This window comes from Anthonomus grandis, chromosome 5 (genome assembly GCF_022605725.1).
Source record: "Anthonomus grandis grandis chromosome 5, icAntGran1.3, whole genome shotgun sequence".
NCBI lineage: Eukaryota > Metazoa > Arthropoda > Insecta > Coleoptera > Curculionidae > Anthonomus > Anthonomus grandis.
The window spans coordinates 18,299,791-18,325,962 of record NC_065550.1 but is presented as its reverse complement, the minus strand read 5'-3'; the positions used below and the strand labels follow the sequence as shown (position 1 = coordinate 18,325,962).

The 26,172-nt window shown below is 32.4% G+C and overlaps 1 protein-coding gene across 1 annotated transcript; it reads right to left on the bottom strand.

Annotated features, from left to right (window-relative positions):
- Nucleotides 1-2,663: 2,663 nt before the first annotated feature.
- Nucleotides 2,664-26,085, bottom strand: LOC126736361 (zinc finger protein 624-like). Its single transcript, XM_050440679.1, has 7 exons — nucleotides 25,885-26,085; nucleotides 17,949-18,217; nucleotides 17,632-17,895; nucleotides 17,235-17,570; nucleotides 17,017-17,184; nucleotides 7,063-7,432; nucleotides 2,664-3,615 (listed from the first exon to the last, which is right to left on the bottom strand). Exons 2-7 carry the CDS (start codon nucleotides 18,211-18,213, stop codon nucleotides 3,204-3,206), a joined length of 1,815 nt encoding a protein of 604 aa, XP_050296636.1. The 5' UTR covers nucleotides 18,214-18,217; nucleotides 25,885-26,085; the 3' UTR covers nucleotides 2,664-3,203.
- Nucleotides 26,086-26,172: the final 87 nt, after the last annotated feature.

Here is a 26,172-nt window from a genome sequence, read left to right as displayed (position 1 = left end):
CTTGAATGTTCTAAGACTAGAACAATTTTTTGCGTACATGTTTCAACATCTTGGTGTGTTCCTACATGACTACCCATATTAATTGTTTTTTTTTTATCCTGTTATATTGTAGCTTTAGCATTTTATATATTTATATTAGAATTTTTTATTATTATTATAGTGTTTGTAATTGGCTATTGATGCTGTTGTATACAGGGTGTCCGGAAAGTCAACGATAATACTGAAGGGGCTGATGGAGCAACTCATAAGCACCCAGAAAAACATAAAATGACCTTAGTAAAAAATCGATGGTTTTCGAGATATTGGCACTTTAGTGAAAGTCACCAAAATCCTACTCTTGGATCAGATTTTCGATTGTCACGCCTAAAAAATAGATATTTTTTAGAATCTCTTTTTAGCTATGCAACACTGAATAGCCATTTTACTGATCAAAGACAAACATTAAACTAAACGGCCAAAAAATTTAATAAGAAATCTATTCTAAAATAAAGTATTACTTATTTTTATTTTTTAAACTTTGAATTTGACCGCTCATACTGGAGCGAAAAATTGTACGGCAACCCGGCTAATACCTTAAAAAGTTTGCTCATTTAATATAATTTTAAAATTACCCAATATGGTTAAAAAAAAACTTTACTGTTATTGTGATGAGTTAGTGAAAGATAATCTACCTTATGAAAAAAATAAAACAAATTTATAATTATGTTATGTTCAAAAAATATTTTTATTTAACTTAAAAAAAAATTAAAAATCAAATAATATGTTCGAACTGTCTACCACCAACGCGAATGCAGGCGTGGCATCCTTTAATAAATGACCTATTGATCCATCTTGCATTCCTGGCAGCGTTAAGATCTTGGGCTGCATCATTTATTCGCTGCCGTAATTAAGCAATATTATTTATTGGTCTTGCATAAACCTTTTCTTTTATGCAACCCCAGTAAAAAAAATCGAGGTTTAGGTCTGGAGACCTGGGAGGCCATAAAATCGGACCAAGTCGGCCGATCCATCTGTTGGGGTATATGTTTGGTTTAAATACCGACGAACTTCATGGGCATAATGTGCCGGGCAACCATCATTTTTGAACCACATTATTCGGCGACTGGCCAAAGGAACATCTTCTGAAAGAATTGGTAGATTGTTTCGAATCGAATTCGAATGGGCCAATTACACGTCCGTTCATGATACCGGTCCACAAGTTTACTTTAAATCGGTACTGTGACCTTTCTTCTCGAATAGAGTGGAAATTTTCCAACGCATAAGTTGTCAAATTGTGTATGTTCATAAAGCCATCCTTTTTGAATGTACTCATCCGACCACAGTATATTATTTAAAAAATTCGGATCCTCTTTCGGTATCCCTGTTCTTCTTTCGATTGCTCGTGCCGAAGTAGTCGGATCATTTTCAATTTCTTCTAAAACTTGATCAACATAATCAATACGAGGTCTTCCCTCTCGAACAGGAGCATGAGGCAGAGACTTCGGAATATGAGCGGTGAACATTAATAAATACACGATAGTCAGGATATCAAAGAACACAGTCCACAGGAAAATGAACTCAAAAACAAATCCAAAGCAAAAGGTAACAGAAACGTTAGGATACAAGCAAAAAAGTAGTTAGTTCACGGAATACTGTAAACAAACTAAATTCCAAAAATGTTTGTTGATTATTGCTATGGTGACAATAATTACCTTCGCTCTTGATTTTTTTAATTGTTAAGTTAAATAAAAACATTTTAAACATAACTTAAAAATTTGTTTAATTTTTTTACAATGATATCATAAGGTGAATTACGGTAATTTTTTACTATAACACAATAATAGTAAACTGTTAAAAAAACATTTAGGTAATTTTAAAAAGTAGATTAAATGAGCAAACTTTTTAAGGTATCACCCGGGTTGCCGTACAATTTTTCGGTCCAGTATGAGCGGTCAAATTCAAAGTTTAAAAAATAAAAATAAGTAATACTTTATTTTAGAATAGGTTTCTTATTAAATTTTTTGGTCGTTTAGTTTAATGTTCGTCTTTGATCAGTAAAATGGCTATTCAGTGTTGAATAGCTAAAAAGAGATTCTAAAAAATATCTATTTTTAAGGCGTGACAATCAAAAATCTGATCCAAGAGTAGGATTTTGGTGACTTCCACTAAAGTGCCAATATCTCGAAAACCATCGATTTTTTACTAAGGTCATTTTATGTCTTTCTCGGTGCTTATCAGCCCCTTCAGTATTATCGTTGACTTTTCGGACACCCTGTATATAAATAAATAATATAACGTGGCAGTGGTAATAATGAATTATGGCAACCAATTGTTACTTAATAATTGGGTATTTAAACTTGTATAACCTACTAATTTTCTTAAAAAAATATATACTATTATCCTTAGATACCAATGCTTTCCTACCAATATTCCTTTATGTATCTTATGTAAACCTTTTGACTTAAAATCGGTCCAGAAATGCCTTCTTCAACTTATGACATAACATTAAGTAATACCCTGTATGTTTCCATCTTTGTCCAGGGATTGCAAAATCAAGAATTCGGATCATGAACCAACCCAGTCAGCCTAAAAACCTAAACTTATTTTTATAAGACTTGTACACAAAAGCCTCTGAAAATATTTGAAGAAATGAAACTGACGGTAATGAAAAATAAATATACTAGTTTAATAAAACAGATAATTTTATTCTATTAGCATTATCAAGATACAAACCTAAAAACGAATAACACAGTCTCAAAAGTAGTTAGTCTTTATAAAGTTCAGAACGCACACTTACGCTGTTTTCCAAAGTTACTGATTTTTATTAGCTTTAAGTAACTTAAATGCTTACTTTAATTTACATGTAGAAAAAAAGAGTTATAAATTATTATAGTTAATATCGAAATAATATATCTACTATATAAAACTATATATTTTATTTATTCATACCATAATTCTATTATAATTTATAACTTTACTAATACAAATAGAACAAATAATAAACGTAACTATTTAGTATTAGGTGAATGCTTCAGTTTCAGAATGAATTTGTAGAAATAAGGACTATACAATAAAAAAATATTTCACATGAATTCACCATAAAGGATTAAAAAATTTTAAAGGATTTAAAAAGTTTAAATCCAAAATGAATGTTATTTATTTTCAGCATAAAGTTGCACAACGCTAACAAAGATCAATAAATTACTTGGAACCACCGAAACCAATCAGCGCTTATTGGTGACAATGACACTTTTACTATCAGAAGCACCCGATTCGCAAGAATCCGAATTCAATTCATTGGCAGTTTCACCATCCGTACCTAAAGGCTTTTTAAATAACTTAGTATATTCTGGCGGCACTTTAAACTTAATATTCTTAATCATTGCATGTTTTTTGTTTTGAAAAGATGTCTCGTAATGCAGCGCGCTCGAATACGACGACAAACATTGCTGAGACGTACTGTTAGCCGGTGAAGGTACTGTATCTGCTGACGTTTCAAAACTATAATTTGGAGTGGCAGATGTCTGCATTGCGTTCTCCCGAGCATCCGTGTCGATAGTTGTGCTGGAGGAGACGGTGTCTGGTGCTAAAGAGACATTCGTTTGACCGTTAGGTTGTGGTAGGAAATCTCCGCCTCTGAAAATTATGTGATGGTAATGCATATGGCTCGATAAGGAGTTTAAATAAATTCCTATGATTTAAATGCTAAGCCACAACAATTAATAATGCCAAGCCTTAAACACACAAAGAATAATAAGCTGACTGGTAAAGTAATTTTTAAACTATAAGATTTACCAGATAGAATAGTTATCAGTGGCGCCTTGTGTGGTAGTCCCAAAGGAGCATAATATTGCACTAGAAAGATCTACGAGGATCCTATATTGTTGGCGAACTTGTCATAAAAACTTGTTTAAGGCGAATATTTTTGAGAGTTTTGAAAAACAAAAATTATGATGTATCCTGCACCGTGAATTATGTGGTATTGAATTCACATGATCCACTAGCAATACAGCAACAATTACGGATTAGAACAATACAAGATACAATATACAGGGGTCGGCATAAATTAGACAACCAATTTGCATTAAGAAAAGAAAATGCAGCCTCAAAATAAATTTATTAAAAGAAATTACAAAAAAGATTCGAAAAAGGGTACAGTAACCCAGCTTGCTATGTGGCTCAACATTTTATTCTCCGAACGAAACAATCCTCGTGAAATGCGTGGAGACGCGGACGGTAACTATAAGCGGACGTAAACTCGACAGTGCATGCGTTTCAGCATTCGTCGTAAAGAACGATCAGATATTTAAAGTTGTCCCGATAGCCGCACTGCAGATTGGTGCGGCTGTCCAACTAATAACAGCGTCACTGTTTCACTATTTTCGTTACTTGTTACCACAAACCTATATACCTGGACTGCCAATCCATTGAAAAATATATGACCACTACTAGGTGGCAGCCATTTTGCGTGATTGCGTCCTTTCGATGTTGGTCACTCTGACAAATTTCAGTGGTGTCAATTGTATGGAAACAAAACAATTAAAGTTTTTGAGAGGTTATGTTTACAAAAATTAAATAGAAAGTTACATTTAGTTAAGAATTTAAGATAGTTATGATATTCTTTTGTACTTAAAAATCTCTTCTAAATAATCGATTCTAAAAATTTTTGAAATTAAAAACAAAAGTTATTGAAACCCTATCATTTGTTTTTATTATATGCATTTCAACAATTCTAATCTCTTGCACATATGTTTTAATTTAGAATATGGTTTTAAAACAATGTCAATGAAAATGATCAGACAGATGGTGAATGAACGACATAAAATGATGTAACTAAAAAGTATGTGTTTAGATAAAATATTACAAATGAGTTAACCAATACATATATAAAATAAGTTTTATTATCTAAATAAAATTATAAAAAAGAAAATTAGTAATTTATGAGAGAGAGAAAGAAGGTCTACAAGTAATTTTTTTAAATTTTAAACAGCTTAACTGAAATGGGACAGGGAAGAGGTATAGAAAAAAATTATATGTTTCAAAAGTTCTATTTAGTGGCAGTTAGTTTCGTGACCTAACGAATACTATACTCCTTAGAGTACAAAGTCAAGTACAAGTCAGTTTAAGGATATAAATTTAAGGCATTTTAAAAGTAAGGTACCTTCGTTAATTTCTAAACTATGACTTTTATATAATAAAATATATTATATATTATATATTATTATATTATTATATATGATTATATATTATTATTATTTTATATATACTTTTATATATGATTCCATTATTTATGAATGAAGAAAGTGAACGACACTGTACGAGTCAAGACTTTTTATATAAAAGTTCATGACAGGTCACACGTCAAACATCAGCGTCGTCAACATTAATTATAACTTTTGTTGGCAACACTGACAATGTTTAGCGTGATCAACTTGAAAAGAACAAAGCCACTACAAAAATGGCGGCCATCAGGCAGCGGTTATTGGCCATGGTGGTGCCGCGAGTTCGGAAATTGTTATTGAAATTCAGTACATAATTTCAGGATCCGAGTTCGTACGCAGATCCGAGGTAACAAAAAAAACTCCTGCGTGAAGCGTGAACTTGTATCGGTTATTCATTCTGAAAACGCGTCTACTCGACGAGTACGTGCAATCATATTGATGACATAGACACAACTGTCTGAAGCATGAATATGCTTCATTTTAATGTTTTTCGAAAGCGTTGCAAGCTTATGAGCGTTGCCGGACTTATGCCGATTTTTCGAAAGCGTTGCCTGGCTTATGCCGTCTCCTGTATTAAACACTATTTGATTGTACACACTAATACCGGGTGTAGATCTACCGGGCGTAGTACCTCTCATAGATCTTTATAGTTCTGTGAAACTTTTTATTTTATTTGAGAATTTCCTTTGAATCCATTGATTGAATTATCATAATGGAGATAAAATTAAATAAACAACTAAAATACATTTTCATAGGTTTAGAACAAAAATCTCTGCCATTACGATGGACAAAACGCAACTGTTTAAGAGCTTTTCCATAATAAATTTAATTTTTCTTTTACTCCGTTTGTTTATACTTTTATGCGAATATTTATAAAATTACAAAAAATATATATATTGTAATTTTTGTGTTGCGTTTATTTATTATAGGAGAAGTATTTTTTATTTTTTTGTTCTTAAAAGCGATTCTTTTATATTCGAATATAAATATTTCCTCATAAGGCGAACATGTTACCTTGAAAAAAAAAAAAACATAACCAATACTGTAGATTTTGAAATTGACTATAGATTATTGATTGGAAATTAGTACCGTTTGTGGTAATGAATGATATTTTTTGACTAAACTTTTATGCAATGATTAAACATTCTATTGACCAATAGAAAAATCCCGATATTCACCGATAAATTATTCTAAAGGCAAAAATCTACTCATTGCGTTTTATATAATATACAGGGCGTCCCAACTCTATTTACACACGATTTTTTTTCTATATGATATGAAAACAGTTAAGATGTATTTGGTTGGAAATACGAATTTTGTTAACAGTATTGGTAAATGTACAGAGTGTCTCAAAAACAAAGTTTTCATTGTCAAGTAAGCTTTTTAAATGAAACCCCTGTATATTTTACCAAATTTTTACTCTGTTTAATTCTACATCAAAAATGTTTATTATATATATTCCTTAACAATAATTCCTTAATACATAAGGTCAATATTAGGTCAATTATTACACTCGCATGAAGGAGTTGCTTCAAATGGTTGAAAATTTTAATTCGCTTAAATAATCAACTTTATGTCTCAATATTCACTGAACCGTTTAATGTCCAATAGTGTAGCATTAGCGTTAAGTTCCTGAGTTAAAAATTAAATATATGTCAATATGACTAATATATCTTAATTTTATTTTTCAGTTTATACACATTCAAAAACATTTACCTGCCAAACTGTGCCATGCATAATAAAATTCAAAATCTTACCCACACGTTGAAAAATATTCAGGAAAGGAAGCGATGTTAGTAAATGAATGACAACCAGGCAAGCTGCTATCCGACCAACCATAAAGGCGGATCAAAATACGTACCTCGTAATATTGTAAACGCTCTTGAAAGCCGGCGTTTTAAACGCGAGCTTGACCGGACCGTTGATGACTGATCCCGTCGGTCTGGAATGGGCAGATGAGACTGTAGCCTTGGTCTGTTGTCGCTGCTGCATCGCTGATTCACCGACGGCCCCGCCACTATAATTCGTTGTCAGGGCGGTTATCACGTTAACAGCGTTCGGATTATCAACGACGACCGATCGTTGGATCGGCTCGTCTGAAACTGAAGAACCCAATGGGTTCTCTATTATATCGGCCTTCTTACCTGGATGCGAATTCTTCTGGTGTCGCAGTAGGTTGTCCTTGCGCCGGAAGCTCATCATGCAGATGCCGCAGGAGAACTGTTTCGTATCTAAATGGATTTAAAATTTGACTAAAGACGGTTATATGGTGTATTTCAAAGTCGCCGTTACAAAAGATTTATATCCATCAAATAAAAATGGTTTTAAACAGTGATATTCGTATAATATACATATTCAGATCATATGAAATTTAACAGTTTTTCTAAGTTCGGCTCGGTCGAACGTTCATCACTGCTAAACAATGTACCATTAACAACATAAATGAGCACACGACCCCATTATCATATGAAATTCTTATTGATCCAAAACGCCTTATTCTTGCCGCATATAGTTATGTATGGTACAGAAATGCTCAACTTTGTGCAAGGCTATAAGATGCTATAGGAATTCGAGATTCTTTACATATAGAAGAGCTGCTAGGGGAAAAACAGGATAATAATGAAGAAGCTACGTAACGTAAAATTTATAAACTGTACTGTAACTGAAAATATAATGAAAGTTCATTATAAGTCATATAACAATATAAATGACACATATTCTTGATAGCCCCTTCAGTGCTCAAGCTTGTCTTGCAGTGTCAATTTTAATAGCTTTATGGTATATCTCAAAGCCCTAAGCATACATTTGATACAATTGTTTTGTCTTACACAGGTATAATCAATAATATAGATGTAATAAATGTGACGGATGTTTTTTAAATGTCAAACAAGAATTATTGTTACATAATAGTATTATAGAGGTAAATACCCATAAATAAGGGTAAAATTATGCAAAAACCAAAAAAGTATAGTGTTTTTAGTTAATTTACATGTAAGCCAGTATTTAAACTATCTTAGTGGAATGCGATATCACCCTGTTATAAGTAAAGCAACAACGGTAGATAAGAATAGTGCAACAGTGTATTGAACAACGAAATATCAAGGGATATTCTATGATCCTCACCTTAGATGGGATTTACATATTAAATATGTGGTCACAAAACGTAGGGAAATGGACCACAAATTTCATCAAATCCGATATTGGCTACCAAGACAAAATATTTTAAATATTCAGAAATCACTTGTTGAATCAGTCATTTAATATGGTATAATAATGTGGAGTGCAGCATGTTCTACAACATTGCTACAACTAGAAATCGCCGAAACAAAAATATTAAAAATCATATTACATTAAACAATGAGATTTTCCAGTGCTATATAAAGAAGCCAATGTCTCTGCTCTAAGCCAGCTCTACATACAATCCGTTGCGAAGGTACTCTCAAATGAAAAATATGAAGTAAATAAACGATTATCAGAAACAGTCACTACAGAAAGATTCTCAAAAATTCAGAGAACACTATATTATATAGCCCCTAAAATTTATAATGCCTTCGAACTTCAGAAATTCTCAATATAACAAAATTAAAAAAAAAAGTTGTCTACGTCTATCATAAAATCAGGTATAAATAGTTGGTAAATAAAATAGATAAAACATATCATGTATAATTAGAGCATTGAGTATACAGATCGTGTTATCGTGAGCTACGTATTACCCAAAATAATGGCAACACCGCTTGGTTGCGGCTTGCAGGCGGCGGAATTTTTCGTTTTTATTTTTTGAACCGGGAGTCAGCAGACCTCACTTTGCTGTGTTACTGCACGTTGCATTAATAATTTTTGAGCGTTATTTTCGTGTTTTTTTCACTATGGCTGTTTATACCCCTTCCGAAAGAGTTCAACTAATTAAATGGTTTTATGGAGGCAATTCGGCAGTACAATGTAGAGATTTGTTTTCAGTGACATTTGAGAATAGACCGATTCCTTGTGCAAAAACGGTTTTAAATGTGGTTACAAATTTTGAGACATCTTTTTGTCTTTAAGATTGTAAAAAATGCCACACAAAACGTCAAGAACCACTTGTTGAAGTGGTCCAGGATATAGAACGGCGAGAAGAAATGGTTTGCAGTACCCTAAAACTTAACTCGACACGGTCCACTAGAAGTGTTGGAGAGGAACTGGGAATGAGCAATAAAACTATTGCTCGTATCTGGAAAAAATATGGGTACAAATGTTTCAAGTATTCAAAAACTCAGAAAATATTTCCTAAAGACCAGTGGCGAAGAATGGAATTTTGTGAAACCATGATGGAAAAGGCAAATAAAAACGAATATTTTTTAAAAAATATTTTGTTTTCTGATGAATCTTCTTTTCCATTACATGGCAAACACAATCCTTTCATTGTTCGTTATTGTTCTCAGGAAAACGAGCACAGAAGTTTTCAGTTTCGTACCCAGTATCCTCAGAAATTGAATGTTTGGACAGGTATTTTGGGCGACAATGTTATAGGGCCATTTTTTATTGATGGCACTTTAAACGGCCAAAAGTACCGTGATTGTTGCAAAACCAAGTTCTTCCTGCCATTCAAATCCTACCTGATGTAGACCTGGGATCGGATTATTAACAAATACTTTTTCTAACCGCCTTATTAGTGGGACTGGCGATATTAAATGGCCTCCTAGATCTCCAGATTTGTCTCCAAATGACTTTTATCTGTGGGGTTACTGGTGCCAATACCATTTTACCTGACTCTTTTGGAGGTGCGAAATAGCTTTTACGATAGGTTAAGTTTTTGTTTAGCGAAAGAAGGCGGTTTATTTGAGCCTTTTATTTAAAAAATGATATGTTGTTAAGTTTGTTTATTAGAGTTTTATTTCTGATTTTTTATTATATTTTTATCAGAGTTGATATTTTTATTTTTTATTAGAATAACGCTTTAATTTTCATTATGCAAAACACAGCATATTAAACATTTTAAGATTACAATTCTATGCGGGTTTTACACATTGTCATGTCTGTAAAACCCGCATTAGAATAAATATTTTAAAAATGCCTGGATTTTCGCGTAATATTTTGAGACATTTTGTCGCCAAACGGCGCACCTCCCACGAAAGTCAGATGTTTACTAATCCCGTCCTCGGGCCGGCCGGGGCGGTGCTCTGTCGCAGGCGTTCGTATACGCGCGACGTTGCAAAATTTCGCCTCTATGCGGTTTCCTATAAGTAACGAACGAAAACACGATCTGTATAAAGATTATGTTTGTTTAAATAAATACAAATCTGAAAAAAATCGACGTACTACAAATTTATTCATTCGTCGTATATAGGCGGCAGATAAAATTTCTTATAAAATGCCGGATCGGAACAATCTTTTATGTCGATGTTCCTTTTTATATCATCACTGTTAATGTTTGATCAAACCTCACTATTAGAAGAATTATTGAGAAATTTTATGCAGAATATAAAGTAGTACCAACTTTCGGAAAGATGCTGGCGAAAATTAAGGAGGAAATTGAATTTCCATATGAAAAAGACTCACTGCGAAGATTATTAAAAAATAATGGATTTTATTGGAGATGTCAAAACCGGCGCAAAATTTTAATGGAATATTCGGAACAGCAGCAAACATTAGTTCGAGGGGTCGCTAGATGGTAGTACATGCCGAAAACAAAAATGGATTTGTTGAGGGTGCATCTCTAATTTTTAAAGCCGGACTATCTACGGGGGGGGATTATTACGGGCAAATGAACGAAACAAATTTTACGAAATGGATAGAAGAAAAACTGTTGTCAAATAATCACTCTGTATTAGCAAGTAGTGTCCACAAAATCCTCGACAAAAGGTGTTACTACTTGGCTCAAAGACAACAAAATTAATTTTGACGAATCAAAAAGAAAATTTGAGCTTTATGATTTATTATGTGCGCATACGCCTAATAGAAAGAACCTAGACATATTCCACTAAGAACGCCACCCTACATGTGCGAAATAAACCGCATAGAATTAGTGAGGGCCGATATATAAGAAATCATAATATTGGTAATTTAACAGCTATACCAAATTATTAGATTTATTATATAAGGGTATCGAGTCTGCCAGTTCAAATAATTAGAAAAATAACGTCAGACATGTAATAGATATAGAGAATAGGAAAACTGACCAGATAATGGAGAACATCCCTGAAAAATTTATTATAAAAGAGGATGATGGTGAAAGTGATGCTAGCTCTGAGAAGTTGGAAAAAGAAAACATTGATCGTGATTCTGACTAAGAAACAATGATAATTTTTTTTGTGTTTATTGTTTTTTGTTTATTAGTATAAATTTTAGTAAGATAACTATATGTATATTTATACATTAAGTTAGATTGTAGTGTTTAATTTTACTTGTGTTTTGTTTAATTTTTTTGTTTTATGATGAAAATAAAAACATTTAAAAAATTTACTTCAAATCATGTTAAGAAAAGAATTAAATGTGTTAAAAACAAATTTCCTGAATCCATTAATATAGGTGTACAAAATCAATCGATTTTATTCTTGGTTATAAAAATAAAAAAACCAGGGAAGTAGAAAGTAAAAAGGTAAAATATACCAATATTTTTTTAATTGATAGTGTGCGCCACTAAAAATGCCTGGAGACCAAGTTCCAAATGGGTTTTTTACAGTATTTACGAGCCCTAACAACTATATGTTGGAACAAGCAGTTATTTTGAAATAAAATGCCCATTTAGCGAAAATATTTTATTAAAAATTTTTTTAATCATAAATATGAAATAAACAAGCTTTTTTATAATGTTTAATATTGTTTTTATAATTTATTTATATATTTTAAGTTATTTAGTATTTAATTATTTGGTAAGTAATTGAAAAATGCTGACAACTAAATATTGGAACAAGTGAGTTTTAAAAAAGGAAAATACAAATTAGTAAGGCGTAACGTCGCCCTTAGCTTGAATAACAGCCTGAACTCTATGAGGCATTGTACCAACTAGACCTTCACAAAATTCAGGGGTGAAACTATCCCATATTTCCTGTAGTTTAGCACGTAGTTGTGGCAAGTACGCTGCGGACTATTTCTTAGGCATTGCTTCATTTTGTGCCAAAGTGTTTTGATTGGATTGAGATCCGGGCTGCTAGAGGGGTGTGACAAAACTTTCATATTATGTTCCCCCATCCATTTTTTGGTAGATTTAGCAGTATGACATGAGGCACCGTCCTGTTGAAAGATAAAATCTCCAAATGGATATAAATTTGCTGCACTTGGTAAAAGCGAATGTTCGAAAATGTCTTGATATTTTTCTGCATTTACTATGCCATCAATAAAGTGTAACGTTCCCAACCCTTTAGCTGGCATACAACCCCACACCATGATGCCCTGTGAAAACTTTACAGTCCTTTTAAGACAATCCTTATGGAATGCTTCTGTTTTGTCCCGAATCACACGCTTTCGATAATCTCAGACACAGACATCAAATTTGCTTTCGTCGCTATAAATAATTTTGCTCCAATTTTCTTTGGTCCACAAGAGTTTTGATTTGGCCCAAATGTAACGATTCTTTTTTGTCTCCGTTAACAATGATTTTTCCTTGGCCTAGGAGAAAAATGAAAATAATATAGCACAGAACAGCCTATTAAACATACCTTATAAAAACTAAGACCGCTCTTGTGGATATATTTGCGGCAGCATTCTCTGGAAACATTTATCCCACTTTCTCTATTCCACCTTGCAGTTTCTTCTCGTAGAGTATTTCTTCTTCCCGACTTACAAATTTTAATCAAGTTCCTTACATTTCTTTGAGAAAAACTTTTGGAGGTCCTGAACTTTTGCCGCCAACACCAATACTGGCAGTTTCACCATATTTTTTAATTATATTACATATAGTAGTTGTTGCAACATTTAATTCACTGGAGATTTCTCGCATAGTTTTCCCTTTATGGTACTGCCGGATAATAATTTCTCGCACTTTTAGATCAGTAGGTTTTCCACGAGCCATTATTGTATTTTACTGGTAATAAAAATGACAGTAATTGATTATTAATGTTCAAGTGACGCATCAAAATTTTTATTGTTGACAACGCACTACTTACTTTTGTTTATTCAAAGCCATCTTCGCGTCATGCTAATAAAACTGGAAAATTTTGAGCAAAAGCAACCATGTGAACATGTTCCAACATTTAGTTGTCAACATTTTTTGATTATCAAACAATTAAATAAATATTATTTAACATCAAAATTTTATTAAACCTTAAAAATAATTCTCTAAAACATAAAAAATTTTATTAATTTATTATTTTTAAATAAAAAAAAATAAATTAAAAGAATTACGGTAAACTGGAATTTTATTCGCAAAATGACTACTTGTTCCAATATACAGGGTGACAATTTCAAGAGTAGCCATGGCTTATAATTTTTAAACCGTAAAAGATATAAAAAAATGCTTAAAACCGTTTCTATAGTAACAAGGGGGAACCAAAATGATGAATTTTTTAGGGATATACTATCATCCCCCTAACCCCCAGAGCCACCCCCTTAAAAATTTTAAATTGGAAGGGTAGTCGAGTGATACCTTGTTTGAAAGGTCTATTAATTCCCTATATTTTGCCGTCTTACTCATTAAAATCAATGCAACCATTTCCGAGATATGTATGTCCTTTTAAATGTTAGTCAATTCATTTTACTATCAGAATAAAAATATTTATTCTGATACTAAAATGAATTGTTAAAAGCCAAAACAAAACTCCAATAAATAGTACACTTATACTGAAATTATTGAATTGTCGGAATGGTATTTGGCGATGTAAAAAAAAGGAATTTTTTTGATGCCTGCCATTCTCGAAATATTTGTTGTTTTTTGTTTATTTAAATTTTGCCTTAAAATGTTCAATTTTTGGTTTGGTTAGTAATATCGTGGTTCTTTTTGTGATTTAAAGTTCTCTCACTGCTCTAGTTTTATTTTTACAATGGTTTATACGATCGCCGAAAGAGTTGAAATGATATTTATTTATGGTTCTCAAAATCGCTGTTTTCGTCGAAGTGCCACAATATTTAATGAGAGGCACCCAGATAAGCAGGTTGGGCATTATTACATCCAGAAGTTGGTAAGAAAATTTGAAGAAACTGGGTTTGTAGGTGATATAAAGAAAAATCAGCCAAGAATACTGGATGAAGCAACTCAGATTGAGGTTCTTGGGCATTTTGCTATGGATCCTGGTATGTCGACTCGTCAAGCAGCAGCTGCCACAGGAGTGTCTCGTGAATCAGTACGAAAGATATTAAAAATTAATAAATTCCATCCTTACAAGCTACAGATTGTTCAAGAACTTGGTGATGACGATCCAGACAGGCGGATCGAATTTTGTGAATTAATGACCCAAAAAATAATAAATGAGCCACGTTTTATAAAAAACATTTGTTTCAGTGACGAGTGCACTTTTTATTTAAACGGTAACGTTAATAAGCAAAACTGCCGTTACTGGAGTGATGAGAATCCCCATATTTTTAGGGAAGGGCACACCCAATATCCCCAAAAAATAAATGTGTGGGCCGGAATTCTAGGGAATAATATAATTGGGCCATTGTTTATTGATGATAATCTAAATGGAGAAATTTATGCTGAAATGTTAGAAACAACTGTTGAGCCTTTAGTAATAACGGAATTGGAAAACCAAAGGGATGAAAATGGAGATCTTGTTCTTGATGAAAATTTATTGCATTTTCAACAAGATGGGGACCCACCACATTATGTATTGCCTGTTAGAGAGTGGCTAGATAATCATTATCCAGACCAATGGATTGGTAGAAGAGGACCTATTGAGTGGCCGCCAAGATCGCCAGATCTCACCCCTCTCGATTTTTTTCTTTGGGGTCACCTAAAATCGGTCGTTTTCAAAACGCAGCCTGCCACCATTGAGGAGCTAAAACAAAGAATTACACAAGAGTGCCGATTATTAACAACTGAAGTTTTTAGAAATGTTCGTCAAGAGTTTGAAAACAGATTGTACTTTTGCTTGCAAAATAATGGAAGCCACTTTGAGCATTTAATAAAATAATTAAAGTTCAATGCAGATTTTTATTGTTTTAAAAATAGAATAAACGCAATATTGCAGAGTGTTTTCCTAGTTCTTAACCATTTGTACTAATGTTCAAATGTTAAATATTTTATGACATTTTCAAAATATGTTAATTTTATAAGAAATTAAAAAACACTTAAATAACCTTTAATAAAATATTAAAATTGGCATAACTCTAAAATAAATGCATTGATTATTATAAGTAGGGTCGCATAATATAGGGAATTAATAGACCTTTCAAACAAGGTATCACTCGACTACCCTTCCAATTTAAAATTTTTAAGGGGGTGGCTCTGGGGGTTAGGGGGATGATAGTATATCCCTAAAAAATTCATCATTTTGGTTCCCCCTTGTTACTATAGAAACGGTTTTAAGCATTTTTTTATATCTTTTACGGTTTAAAAATTATAAGCCATGGCTACTCTTGAAATTGTCACCCTGTATAGTTCTTAGGGCTCGTATGGCCTTCTTCCCCCTTTCGTCGCGGTTACAGTTACCGCAGATGAATAGTACACTGTTGTTCTTATTTGTAATGGCAACTTTGATACACTGCATTATATTAAAAAACTTTCTATACTACATCACAGAGATTTAGAAAATAATTACATTGGATACAAAATAGATATTAAACTGCAGAAATGTAAAAATGAATGTTTTAGATTATGCTAACTAAAACATTACATAATTATGTATTTTTCTTATTAAAAATATTAACAAATCAAATCTAATGGAACGGATTTATGTTATGCCTTTTTAACCTTTCATACAAGGAAAGATATTATGTAAAACTATCCTAGGGAGGAAATAATCAGATCCCATATATTTATAATATTACGTCTTCTTCTCATCTATGCATTTTTTATTTCCTTCCGTGATTAGTAGTTTTACCAGGAAGAAAAGTTACATTTGTATTTTGCGCAGCGCACCAAAAGTACAGCTTTTATCCCATTAATTATAAAACATAATATTTTATTGCTTTTGACCATTGGTGTGGGGAAAATCAGTGAATTAATGACTCTTAAGATAAATTAATTAGGTTTTGGAACTCTTAATTTAAATAAACATAACAATCACACTTTGGCCAAGACAAAACTGTAATATAACTCTCGAGGGTGATTAGCATGAAAAATTAAGAACTTTAAATAAAAAGTAAATTTTTTAGCCATAATTGTTACAGCTGTCAAAAGGCTGTTTCTCAAATAATGTCTATTTTACCTAACAATCCACTGGCATTTTGTAATTGAGCAACTTAATATTAAACAGGAACAAGCTAGCTATTTAAGTAAAGACATTGCTCAAGTTCTCTACTCTTTTAGCAAATCTTGAATCTCTTCTTTTTTTCATGATCCTAAATAAATGTGGGGCAGTGCAAAAAGCTTGAAAAGGAATATTTGCTAGTTTGTCTTATTTTTGCTTCCAATATTGACTTTGCTCAACAAACCTTTATTTTCTTTAATTTCCTACATGTAAAAGAAAAAAGTAAATAAGTAAAAAAAGTTACAAGATATTTAACGACACCCATTTTTGCATGATATGAATAATCCCAACTACAAAGAATACAACACCATATTATTCTATGATCGCATGCTTTAAGCGTTTTGTTGAGCTTATGAGATCCAATTTTAAATTTATCTCTGTAAACCTATTTTATAACTATTGTAATAATATTACTATTCACAAAAATAATATTTAAAAAAAACCTTTGTTGACTGCTCTCAAAAAATTTATTGAAATATTTAATTTAAAAATACCTGTGTGTATTAGAGAATGTCTCTGCAGATCCTTGAGATTTACAAAGGACTTCATACAAACATGGCATTCATGTGGCCTTACATTCAGGTGAGACCTCCTATGAACAGACAATGCCCATTTCAATTTAAAAGTCCTTCCACATTCATCACACATATGTTCCTTGACATCTGAAAATGCTCAGTTGATCAAGGAAATAATTAATTATGTATAAACTCACTTGAATGTGATGCTAAATGTTTTTTTAAGTTAGAAGAATTACTGAACTTGGCCTGGCATTGTGAACAGGAAAACGGCTTTTCCTCTTGATGAATAAAACTATGGATTTTCAAGCACTCTTTTGTTTTAAATGATTTGGCACATTTTGGGCATACAAAATTTTTCCAAGGGGAGTGAAGAAGTGAGTGTCTTGATAACTTGCTTCTTTCCCTAAATGCTTTGGGACACACCAGACATTTAAAAGGTTTCACATTTTTGTGCTTGCACATGTGGACATCTAGTTGGATTTTCAGGATGTATTCAAGACCACAGATTTCACATTTGAATGGCTTTACCTCTAAAATGCAGGTAAACTTTTAAATGTATTTTATATTAACAATTAAAAGAAAATTATTTACCTCCTGTGCAGTACTGGTGATATTTTACATGGCTTTTAGTTATAAATGATTTTTGGCATATGGTACAATGATAGTTTACAGGATTTGACTGCACTGTGATGTGAGGAGGAATCACCAACAAGTTTTTCTTTGTCTCTTTTTTTTCTTTAATTTTTGTTTTCTCTTTAGCTGGGATGTTTTGATCCACCTGCTCAATGTAATTATTCTCTATTTTTTTTTCAATGTCTGTTGGTGGAAATAATTCTGCTTTTATATGGTCATTACCTAGAAAACAAACATTTATTATTAAGTAAACATTTGATGACAAAATGTATTACCATTATTATTTAATTTAGCACCTCCATTACAGTAGCTAACAGAATCAGATCTTTCATTTCCATTTGGGGTTCCCTCAAGATCTAGAAAACTCACTTCTTGCACCTTGTGGTAGCTGTTGTAAGATAAGCATTGTTTGCATGAATTTTCATCATCTAATAAACAAGCTCTGCATTTCTGGTGACCACAGGTATCCTGAACTAACCGATTTGAGGGAGCTAAGGAGGGTCTAAGGCATTGTTCACATATTGTGCTTTTATCTTGCATTATTCTACAAAATACTTAGATTAATACTTATTAGAATTATATGCATACTATCTATAGATAATAATTTAATATTTAAACATACATATGTCATATCAAGTTTATTTATATAATAAAAGTGTATGAATGAAAACAGACTGAAATGAGTTCATAATTATGTATCAGTTTTCATTGGAAGTTTGTCCAATTTCCACTTTTAGCATAAAAAGCAGTAATTTGACAGAGAAAAAAACAAAAAATGGGTATTATTTTATTAATTTTCTATGAATGTCTTGTGATACCAGAAAAATGCAAATTTCAGAGGATAATAAAATCAAATCCCAAAAATAATAAGGCATTACAAGCTAATGACTGACAAATTGCTTATAGTTTAAATACCCAAAATGTCAATTGGAAAACTTTCAATGCTGACATCTCTTAAATAAAAAAAAATAGATAACCTAATTTGGTGCAAAAATAGATAACCTACTTACAGATAGGGGAAAGAGCTGCCAAATTTAAACCATGGAGTGAGCAGCCTCTTAGGCGCTCACCCCCTTAAATCTGAAAAAGCACTCTTATGTAAATTAAAACTCCACTTATGATACCTCAAATTAAATGTCTTTTTAAGTAAAACTCTCGTAACTTTTTTAATTTAATTTAGGATAAATTAATATTATAAACCTCAATTCTTACATTTTGAAATACTGGGCTTTGAATAGATGCGCATTCAGTTATAATTCGTTTCTGAAGGTCGTCAAGGGACTGTGAAAACACAACAATTTTTAAGTGAACTCAGACAAAAAAAATCAAGAGATGTTAGATTTTGTGATTTTGAAGCCCATTCTATTGGACATTTTCTTCCAATCCACTGATTTGGAAATGTATTGATTAAATATTGTCTCACAGGCAGAACATATTGAGATCTTGTTAACAATATAGTAGATCTTTGTTTAAGCTCCTATTTCCATTAGTAACTGATTTTCTATGTGTTCAACTATAACCAAACGAATGGTGTCAAACATTTTGAAGTATGTTATGACAATAGGCCATTAATAAATGCCCAATAGTATCACCCAATAGTCCAAACCATACATTTATTTTTCTGGATACTGTATGTGTCCTTCCTTGCCAGTAAAACAAATATTATTATAGCAACTCTTAGTAGTAATTTTCAACTTTTCTGTCATTTCCTTGCATAATTATAATTATAATTCTTTAATCTGGGCCATCTTAAAACATATTCTGAAGAATTGTGAAATTAGCATGTTAGTCTCCATTTTGCAGTATTTGTGAGTAGGGTATATAAGCATGAATGCCCTTGCTCTCTGTTTGAACGCATTACAGCTAGACAAGACCCTACATAATCTAAACCTCATAAATATTATAAAAATTGAAATTCCTTTACATCAAGCTACTAAATTTACAAGTTCTTTCACTTTTTTGGCTATACAATTAGTAAATATTGGTCTGTTTTACTCAATAAATAATAACTCTTTTTCAATGACCAGTAATTTTGTGCTAAATTTAGATATTAATGTTTTCTATAAAATAAACTTTTAAAAATTGTGTTCTTTTAGATCATATGAAAGAAGAATGCTCTATGAATACTATTTTTGGTGTGTACATATTTGTTAAATGTTGCATAATAAAAACTATTATTATTATTATTCATGAGAAATTCCTATTAACTGTGAGGCTTGGCACAAAAACATGCATGATTCATTGTAAAATGTCCTAATACTTCTCTTTGTGACACCTTATCAAATATTATTTGCTGAATCCCTTTTCTGTTTTCCACCGATCTTGTTTCTTCAAATTTTAAAATCAGCAGTACTAATTAGACAATGATTTTCAGACCCATAAAGTACAACTATTTAACCCATTCGTTCCCATTGTACTCATATGAGTACAGTGAACAAAAAGACCTAGTGCTGATATCTATTTTTGAATTTTGAAATTTCCGTGAAATATAGGTATCTGTAAACAAGTATAATTTCATGTAGACATTTAAAAATGTGGTTATCGCGATGCAGAATTTTGTTGTTGTTGATTTCGATAGTCAGTGTCCAACTAGTGTTAAAATCCTGTGACTGTCCAACGTAAGTTATTGTTTTTTGTTACCATTTGATAAATTACTAGGTTTCATTGTTGATTATAATGGTCTTAGGGGATCATAAAACGTATTTGTTTTTGTAAGCCAGTAATATTACAATTCTGTTGTCACAAAATGGCCCCCCGAACCTTACTGTACTTATTTGAGTACAGTGGGCACTCAGTGTCTATTTTAGAAAAAATGTTTTGGGTCCTAATTTTTATAAAGTAAAAAAATTTATATGTGATAAAATATGGTCTAATAAATTGTTTACAAAAAAACATAGAAAATATGTCTTTGGCTCTGTCGCACAAATAAGAACGTTCCAGCTGATATCGTTCCAGCTCATTATAATACCACCTGATCCTGACAGTCAGACTGGCGAAGAGGATATAGATGATGATTTGATTGAAGATAATGAAGTAAGCCAGTTTCGTAGGGATATCCCAGGTCAAATTGAGGTACACTATGTGGATGAGAATGAAGATACTAGTGATGAAGAAATGGATATGCTGTTATCTGTTTTGTGCCAAAATCTACTAAAAGGCTCTGCAGCTATCAAATTAGAAGATGCTGGTCAATCGTTAAAAAAGTCAAAAAAGAAAAATCCAGTGAACCCAGATGGACTGAAAATATTACTGATATATCTTTACCATCAACGCCTGGGGCCGCTGATCGGTTAGAAATAGTCAAAAGCGACTTACAGGATTGTACTCCAATTGAAATCTTTGAAAAAATATTTTATGACAAGATTGTAGACCATATTGTACATGAAACAAACTTATATTCCTCTCAAAATAATATAATAATGCCTTTTTCGTTCCTAGAGCCGACATAAAATTGTTCCTTGCAATTTTGTTATTTACTGGATCTCACAAGCTTTCCCGTGAGCGTCTCTATTGGAGTCTTGATGAAGAACATTATGTCTGAAAAAATTAGTTTGTCTCATTTTTGCAACAGTATTGCGCCCTCTATCGATGTTGTTGGCTGTAAATTTACTATTAGGTTACAGATATTTTACATGATTGTTTTGTACATCCCACCATCTATCACATCTGTAATTTTCGAGCAATTTCTGGATCAGTTTACACTTTTAATATCAAAGCTAAACCATAATGTAATAATAGTGAGCGATTTTAACGTATCTGATTTCTCTATTAACTCACCTACAGGTAATCATGTTAGTCAAAAGTCTATTGCTGTGAATAATTTTGCTAACACTTTTAATCTTGTTCAGTGTAATCACATCCTAAACTATAATAACAGACTATTGGATCTTGTTTTATCTAACTTCACCTGTACTGTTTCGCGTAGTGACGTGCCTTTTGTCTTGGAGGATTTGCATCACCCTGCACTGGAAATTGATTTTACCGTCTCAGGCCAACGTGTCCATAATTTTCAGCTTAATAAAAACTTATCTCATTCTTTTAATTTTAGAAAGGCCAACTTCCATCTCCTTTATGACTCGATCCTTGAAGCTGACTGGTCTACTGTGTATTTATCCTCTAACGTTAATGATGCATGTGGAGCCCTATATGATATATTGAATGGCATATTTGCCGTACACATTCCTCTTAAGCAGCAATGTAAAAGAAGATTTCCAAATTATTATTCTCGAGAATTGATTAGGAACATTTATAGGAAAGAAAAGGCTTTCAAGGACTTTAAAATGTACAATTCTCCATTCTTTCAAAATAAATTCCATTCTCTTAGACGCCTTATCAAACTACAAATACGCAATGAATATAAGTTGTATATAACAAACACCGAAAGGAATATTTCTTCGGACCCATCTAGCTTTTGGAATTTTATTGGTTCTAAGAAGGCTGGCACCAGGATTCCTGGTATGATGAGGCTACCCGATGATGTGGTAATTAAAGACCCACAAGACATAGTTGATGCTTTTGCACTGTTCTTTGGTGAGGCATTTATACAATCAAATTTCATTAACCATTCGTCGACGTCTGATATTGTGCCCCACTTTGACATTTCCAACGTTGATGCTTCCCAGATTATTTTGGCCAGTAAAAAACTCAAAAATAAGTTAACATCTGGTGTAGACGGTGTGCCTAGCTTCTTGGTTAAAGATTGCATTGGTGTCCTGGCTGATCCGCTGACCTACATTTTCAACTTAATACTCTCAACAGAACAAATCCCTGAAATTTGGAAGACTGCTAAAATAATACCTATTTTAAAAGCTGGGGACTCTGATCAAATCGTGAACTACAGGCCAATCTCATTACTCTGTAACTTCTCAAAAATTTTCGAAATTATCCTGAATCGGTCGCTATTTAGTCACGCAAAAGAACTCATCTCTGTAGACCAGCATGGATTTTTTAGCGGACGATCTTGTGTTACTAACTTATCCTGTCTGTCTAGCCACATCTGTGAATCACTTGATGTTAATACTCAAGTCGATGTTATTTATACCGACTTCCAAAAAGCCTTCGATCGGATAGATCACTATATTTTGCTGCATAAATTAACTCAGTATGGTTTTTCAGGGAGATTATTTAATTTATTTCATTCCTACTTGATTGGTAGATCTCAATATGTTGAATATGAGGGCTTTAAGTCGAAACTTTTTAACGTAACGTCGGGTGTGCCACAGGGCTCAAACCTGGGTCCGCTCCTGTTTAGTTTTTTTATAAATGACTTGATTGAGTCACTCACTTGTCCTAGGCTGGCTTTTGCCGATGATTTGAAGCTATATTTAAATGTATATGGTTTGGAGGATTGTGTTTTTCTTCAGAACTGTCTAAATACATTGGAGGTATGGTGCGCTGTTAACAGGTTAGGCCTGAATGCGGCTAAGTGTAGTGTGCTCAGTTACTCTAGATCAAAAACACCCTTAAATTTTAATTACTTTATTAATGATACTATTTTGAGTAGATTAGAGCAAATTACTGATCTTGGTATAACCTTTGAATTTGAATTTACATTTGTTCCACACTTCAATAACATAGTCAAGTCAGCCCTGAGAAGGCTTGGGTTCATAATTAGAAGTTCTCAGAGCTTTACTTTGGAATCTACATTAAAACTGCTTTTCTGTTGCTTTGTGAGATCAAAACTGGAGTTTGGATGCATTATATGGAACCCGCTCTATCAGAATCATGTTGGTCTCCTTGAATCTGTTCAGCGTAGATTTGCTAAGTTTTTGGCCTTCAGGCAGGATGGCATATATCCGGTAAGAGGGTTTGATCATCGGCAACTATTGGAACGCTTCAATCTACATCCATTACATCTCAGAAGAATGATCTTCTCTGTAAAATTCCTGCATGGGTTACTGAATGGATTCATTGATAGTCCTGTACTTCTTTCTGGTGTACGTTTCATGGTGCCTAGGCTTAATGCTAGACATCCCCTAACATTCTTTCTGCCAAGGCCTCATACTAACATCCTGTTGAAATCGCCACTATATACAATATGTGCTGTATTTAATCGGATCTGTCACATGTGCGATATAAATTTCTCTCCGGTTCATGTGATTATCGATATTTTGGTGGAGCATCTTTCACAAAGAGCTCTCAATAGATGAAGCTATGGTGAAATATTTTGGGCACCATCCCTCAAAACAATTTATAAAAGGCAAGCCTACCCGTTTTGGTTATAAGGACTGGATCCGCTGAATCCCGCTTTAGCTTCAAAATTACCCTTAGGATCAACGGTAGTATTAGACCTCTTAGAAAACATTGCAGTCCCTTCGGACCATACTGTGTTCTTTGACAACTACTTTACTAGTTTTGACCTTCTAAAAACATTTAGAGAAAAAGGCCAGAGGGCCACAGGCACTGTTAGGGAAAATAGGACCAAAAAATGTCCACTGACGAACAACAAACTATTTCAGAAAAAGGAACGTGGTTCTTATGAATATAGGTATGATAGTGATTCTCATGTTTTATTTGTAAGATGGAAGGATAATAGCTTTGTAACTTTTTGTCAAGCTATGACAAACAAATTATGACAAATTTGAACCTTTGTCAAGAGTCAAACGTTGGTCAACTGATGCAAAAGAAAAAATTGATGTTCTCAGCCATTTTTATTTCATACTTACAACCAACATATAGGAGGCGTCAATCTCACGACCAAGCAGTTAGCAATTACCGAATCAATATTCGTGGTAAAAAGTAGTGGTGGTGCCTGTTTACCCATATGGTGAATATGTCAGTTGTAAATTCATGGAGATTACATCAATTAGCCTCAGCAGAGAAAATGGATTTGCTTGGATTCCAAAGACAAATTGTGTTGCATTACTTTAATTGCTTTGGCAAGTCACGGTTTGTGAAACAGAGACCTGCTGCTCAAGTTCTTCAAACGATTAGACAACACGAAGGTGGTCACTTCTCACGCAAACTGGAAAAGCAATTAAGGTGCACTCTGTGTCATCAAAGAGCTAGATGGGCTTGCATAAAATGTCAAGTAACACTTTGTTTGGAACGATCCTGTTTTATAATGTATCACTCTCATTAAAATAAGTTTTCTTTTGTAAAATAAAAGTTGTTTTGTCTGCCAAATTACCAACTCATTTGAGTACATATCTATATCTAAGTTATCTTTAGAATTAGAATATAGGTTTTATATATCGTTTTGTTAAGAATATAGATATTATCACAATGACATGTATTTTTTTATTTTTTTGACTAAAAGGTACCATGGGATCTAATGGGTTAATCTAATTCTAATAAATAATATCACACTCTTTTAGCTTGACTGTACACCATGTCTGGATTATTTCAAAAAATAAAACATTAAAATTCATTTGAAATTATGTTAAATTATCAATTTATAATATCTTTGAAATACAATTCAACAAACTGAAGTAGGTAATGGTTATTTATAACAACTATCACCTCACCCACTATACTTACAGATTTGGAGCAAAAAATATTTTTATACATTTTTGTACATAAAAAAAAAATGCAATGTGAGCAACTTTGAATAGCTTTGAACAATACAAAATTTTCCCTTCTTTAATATAGTGTATTTAAATAAAATAGTACCTACTTTTCTTGGAATACTAAAAAAAGACCTTTAATTTGAGGTATCACAAAAGGGGTAGTGCTATTTAAAATTTAGGTGTTGGGATACATAGAGTTCAAGAATTTGCTCACATCATGACCTAAATATGCTAGTTCTTCTTCTTCCTAATGATATAATATTTGTACCGGATTTCGTTTTTCTCCTTTAAACTATTTTGGTTTTAAAGATATTCACATTGTTTTGAAAGTTTTCAAATTAACATTGTTTTCAGTTCAAAATCCTGTATAAAACTTTAAAAAATTCTCTACATAAAAAAATTGCTTATGATGCTTAAATGGAGTAGGACTAAATCTCTTAAAAAGTAATAAATAAAAAAAAAATTCTTAAAACTTAAGAGATTTTGGATATAGATTTATTTGAACTTTTCTTTTTAAAATCACCTAAAGATTCATCCTCTTAAGGATGAGATCTATTCATATATTTTTTTATATGATATGAATATTAAAAAGTGAAATGAAGCAAAAGATTAAAGTTGGTAAGGTATAACAAAATTATTAAATAAGATATAAATAAGTGTTTTTTTTTTATAAAAGATAAATTTACGTTTTTCCATTACTTACAGCCCTCAGGTAATTGTCCTTGCAAAAATTTTGCCACTGCACTTGATTTGCTGTTGTATGTTAAGTAGTTTATTTTATTGTTACACTTGTTTATTTTACATTGTAAGGTTTTACTGGCAAAAATAGTATATATCAAAGTAATCACAAAATAAAATTCTAAACAAAAAACAAAGCAGACATTTGACAATAATGACTTTTGGGGAGTCCCTGCACAAATCTATAGAGAAGTGGTGGTTGCATACAAACAAAAGGCACTTTTCAGAATTCACCATTAATTTTCCGGTTAAA

Excerpts from the sequence above, each read along its gene's own strand:
- LOC126736361 (XM_050440679.1), bottom strand. The coding sequence starts at position 18,213 with ATGCAAGATAAAAGCACAATATGTGAACAATGCCTTAGACCCTCCTTA. Across the intron at positions 17,571-17,631 it reads TCACCAGTACTGCACAGGAG|AGGTAAAGCCATTCAAATGT; the intron begins GTAAATAATTTT and ends CCTGCATTTTAG. Across the intron at positions 7,433-17,016 it reads ACATTCTCTAATACACACAG|ATACGAAACAGTTCTCCTGC; the intron begins GTATTTTTAAAT and ends AAATCCATTTAG.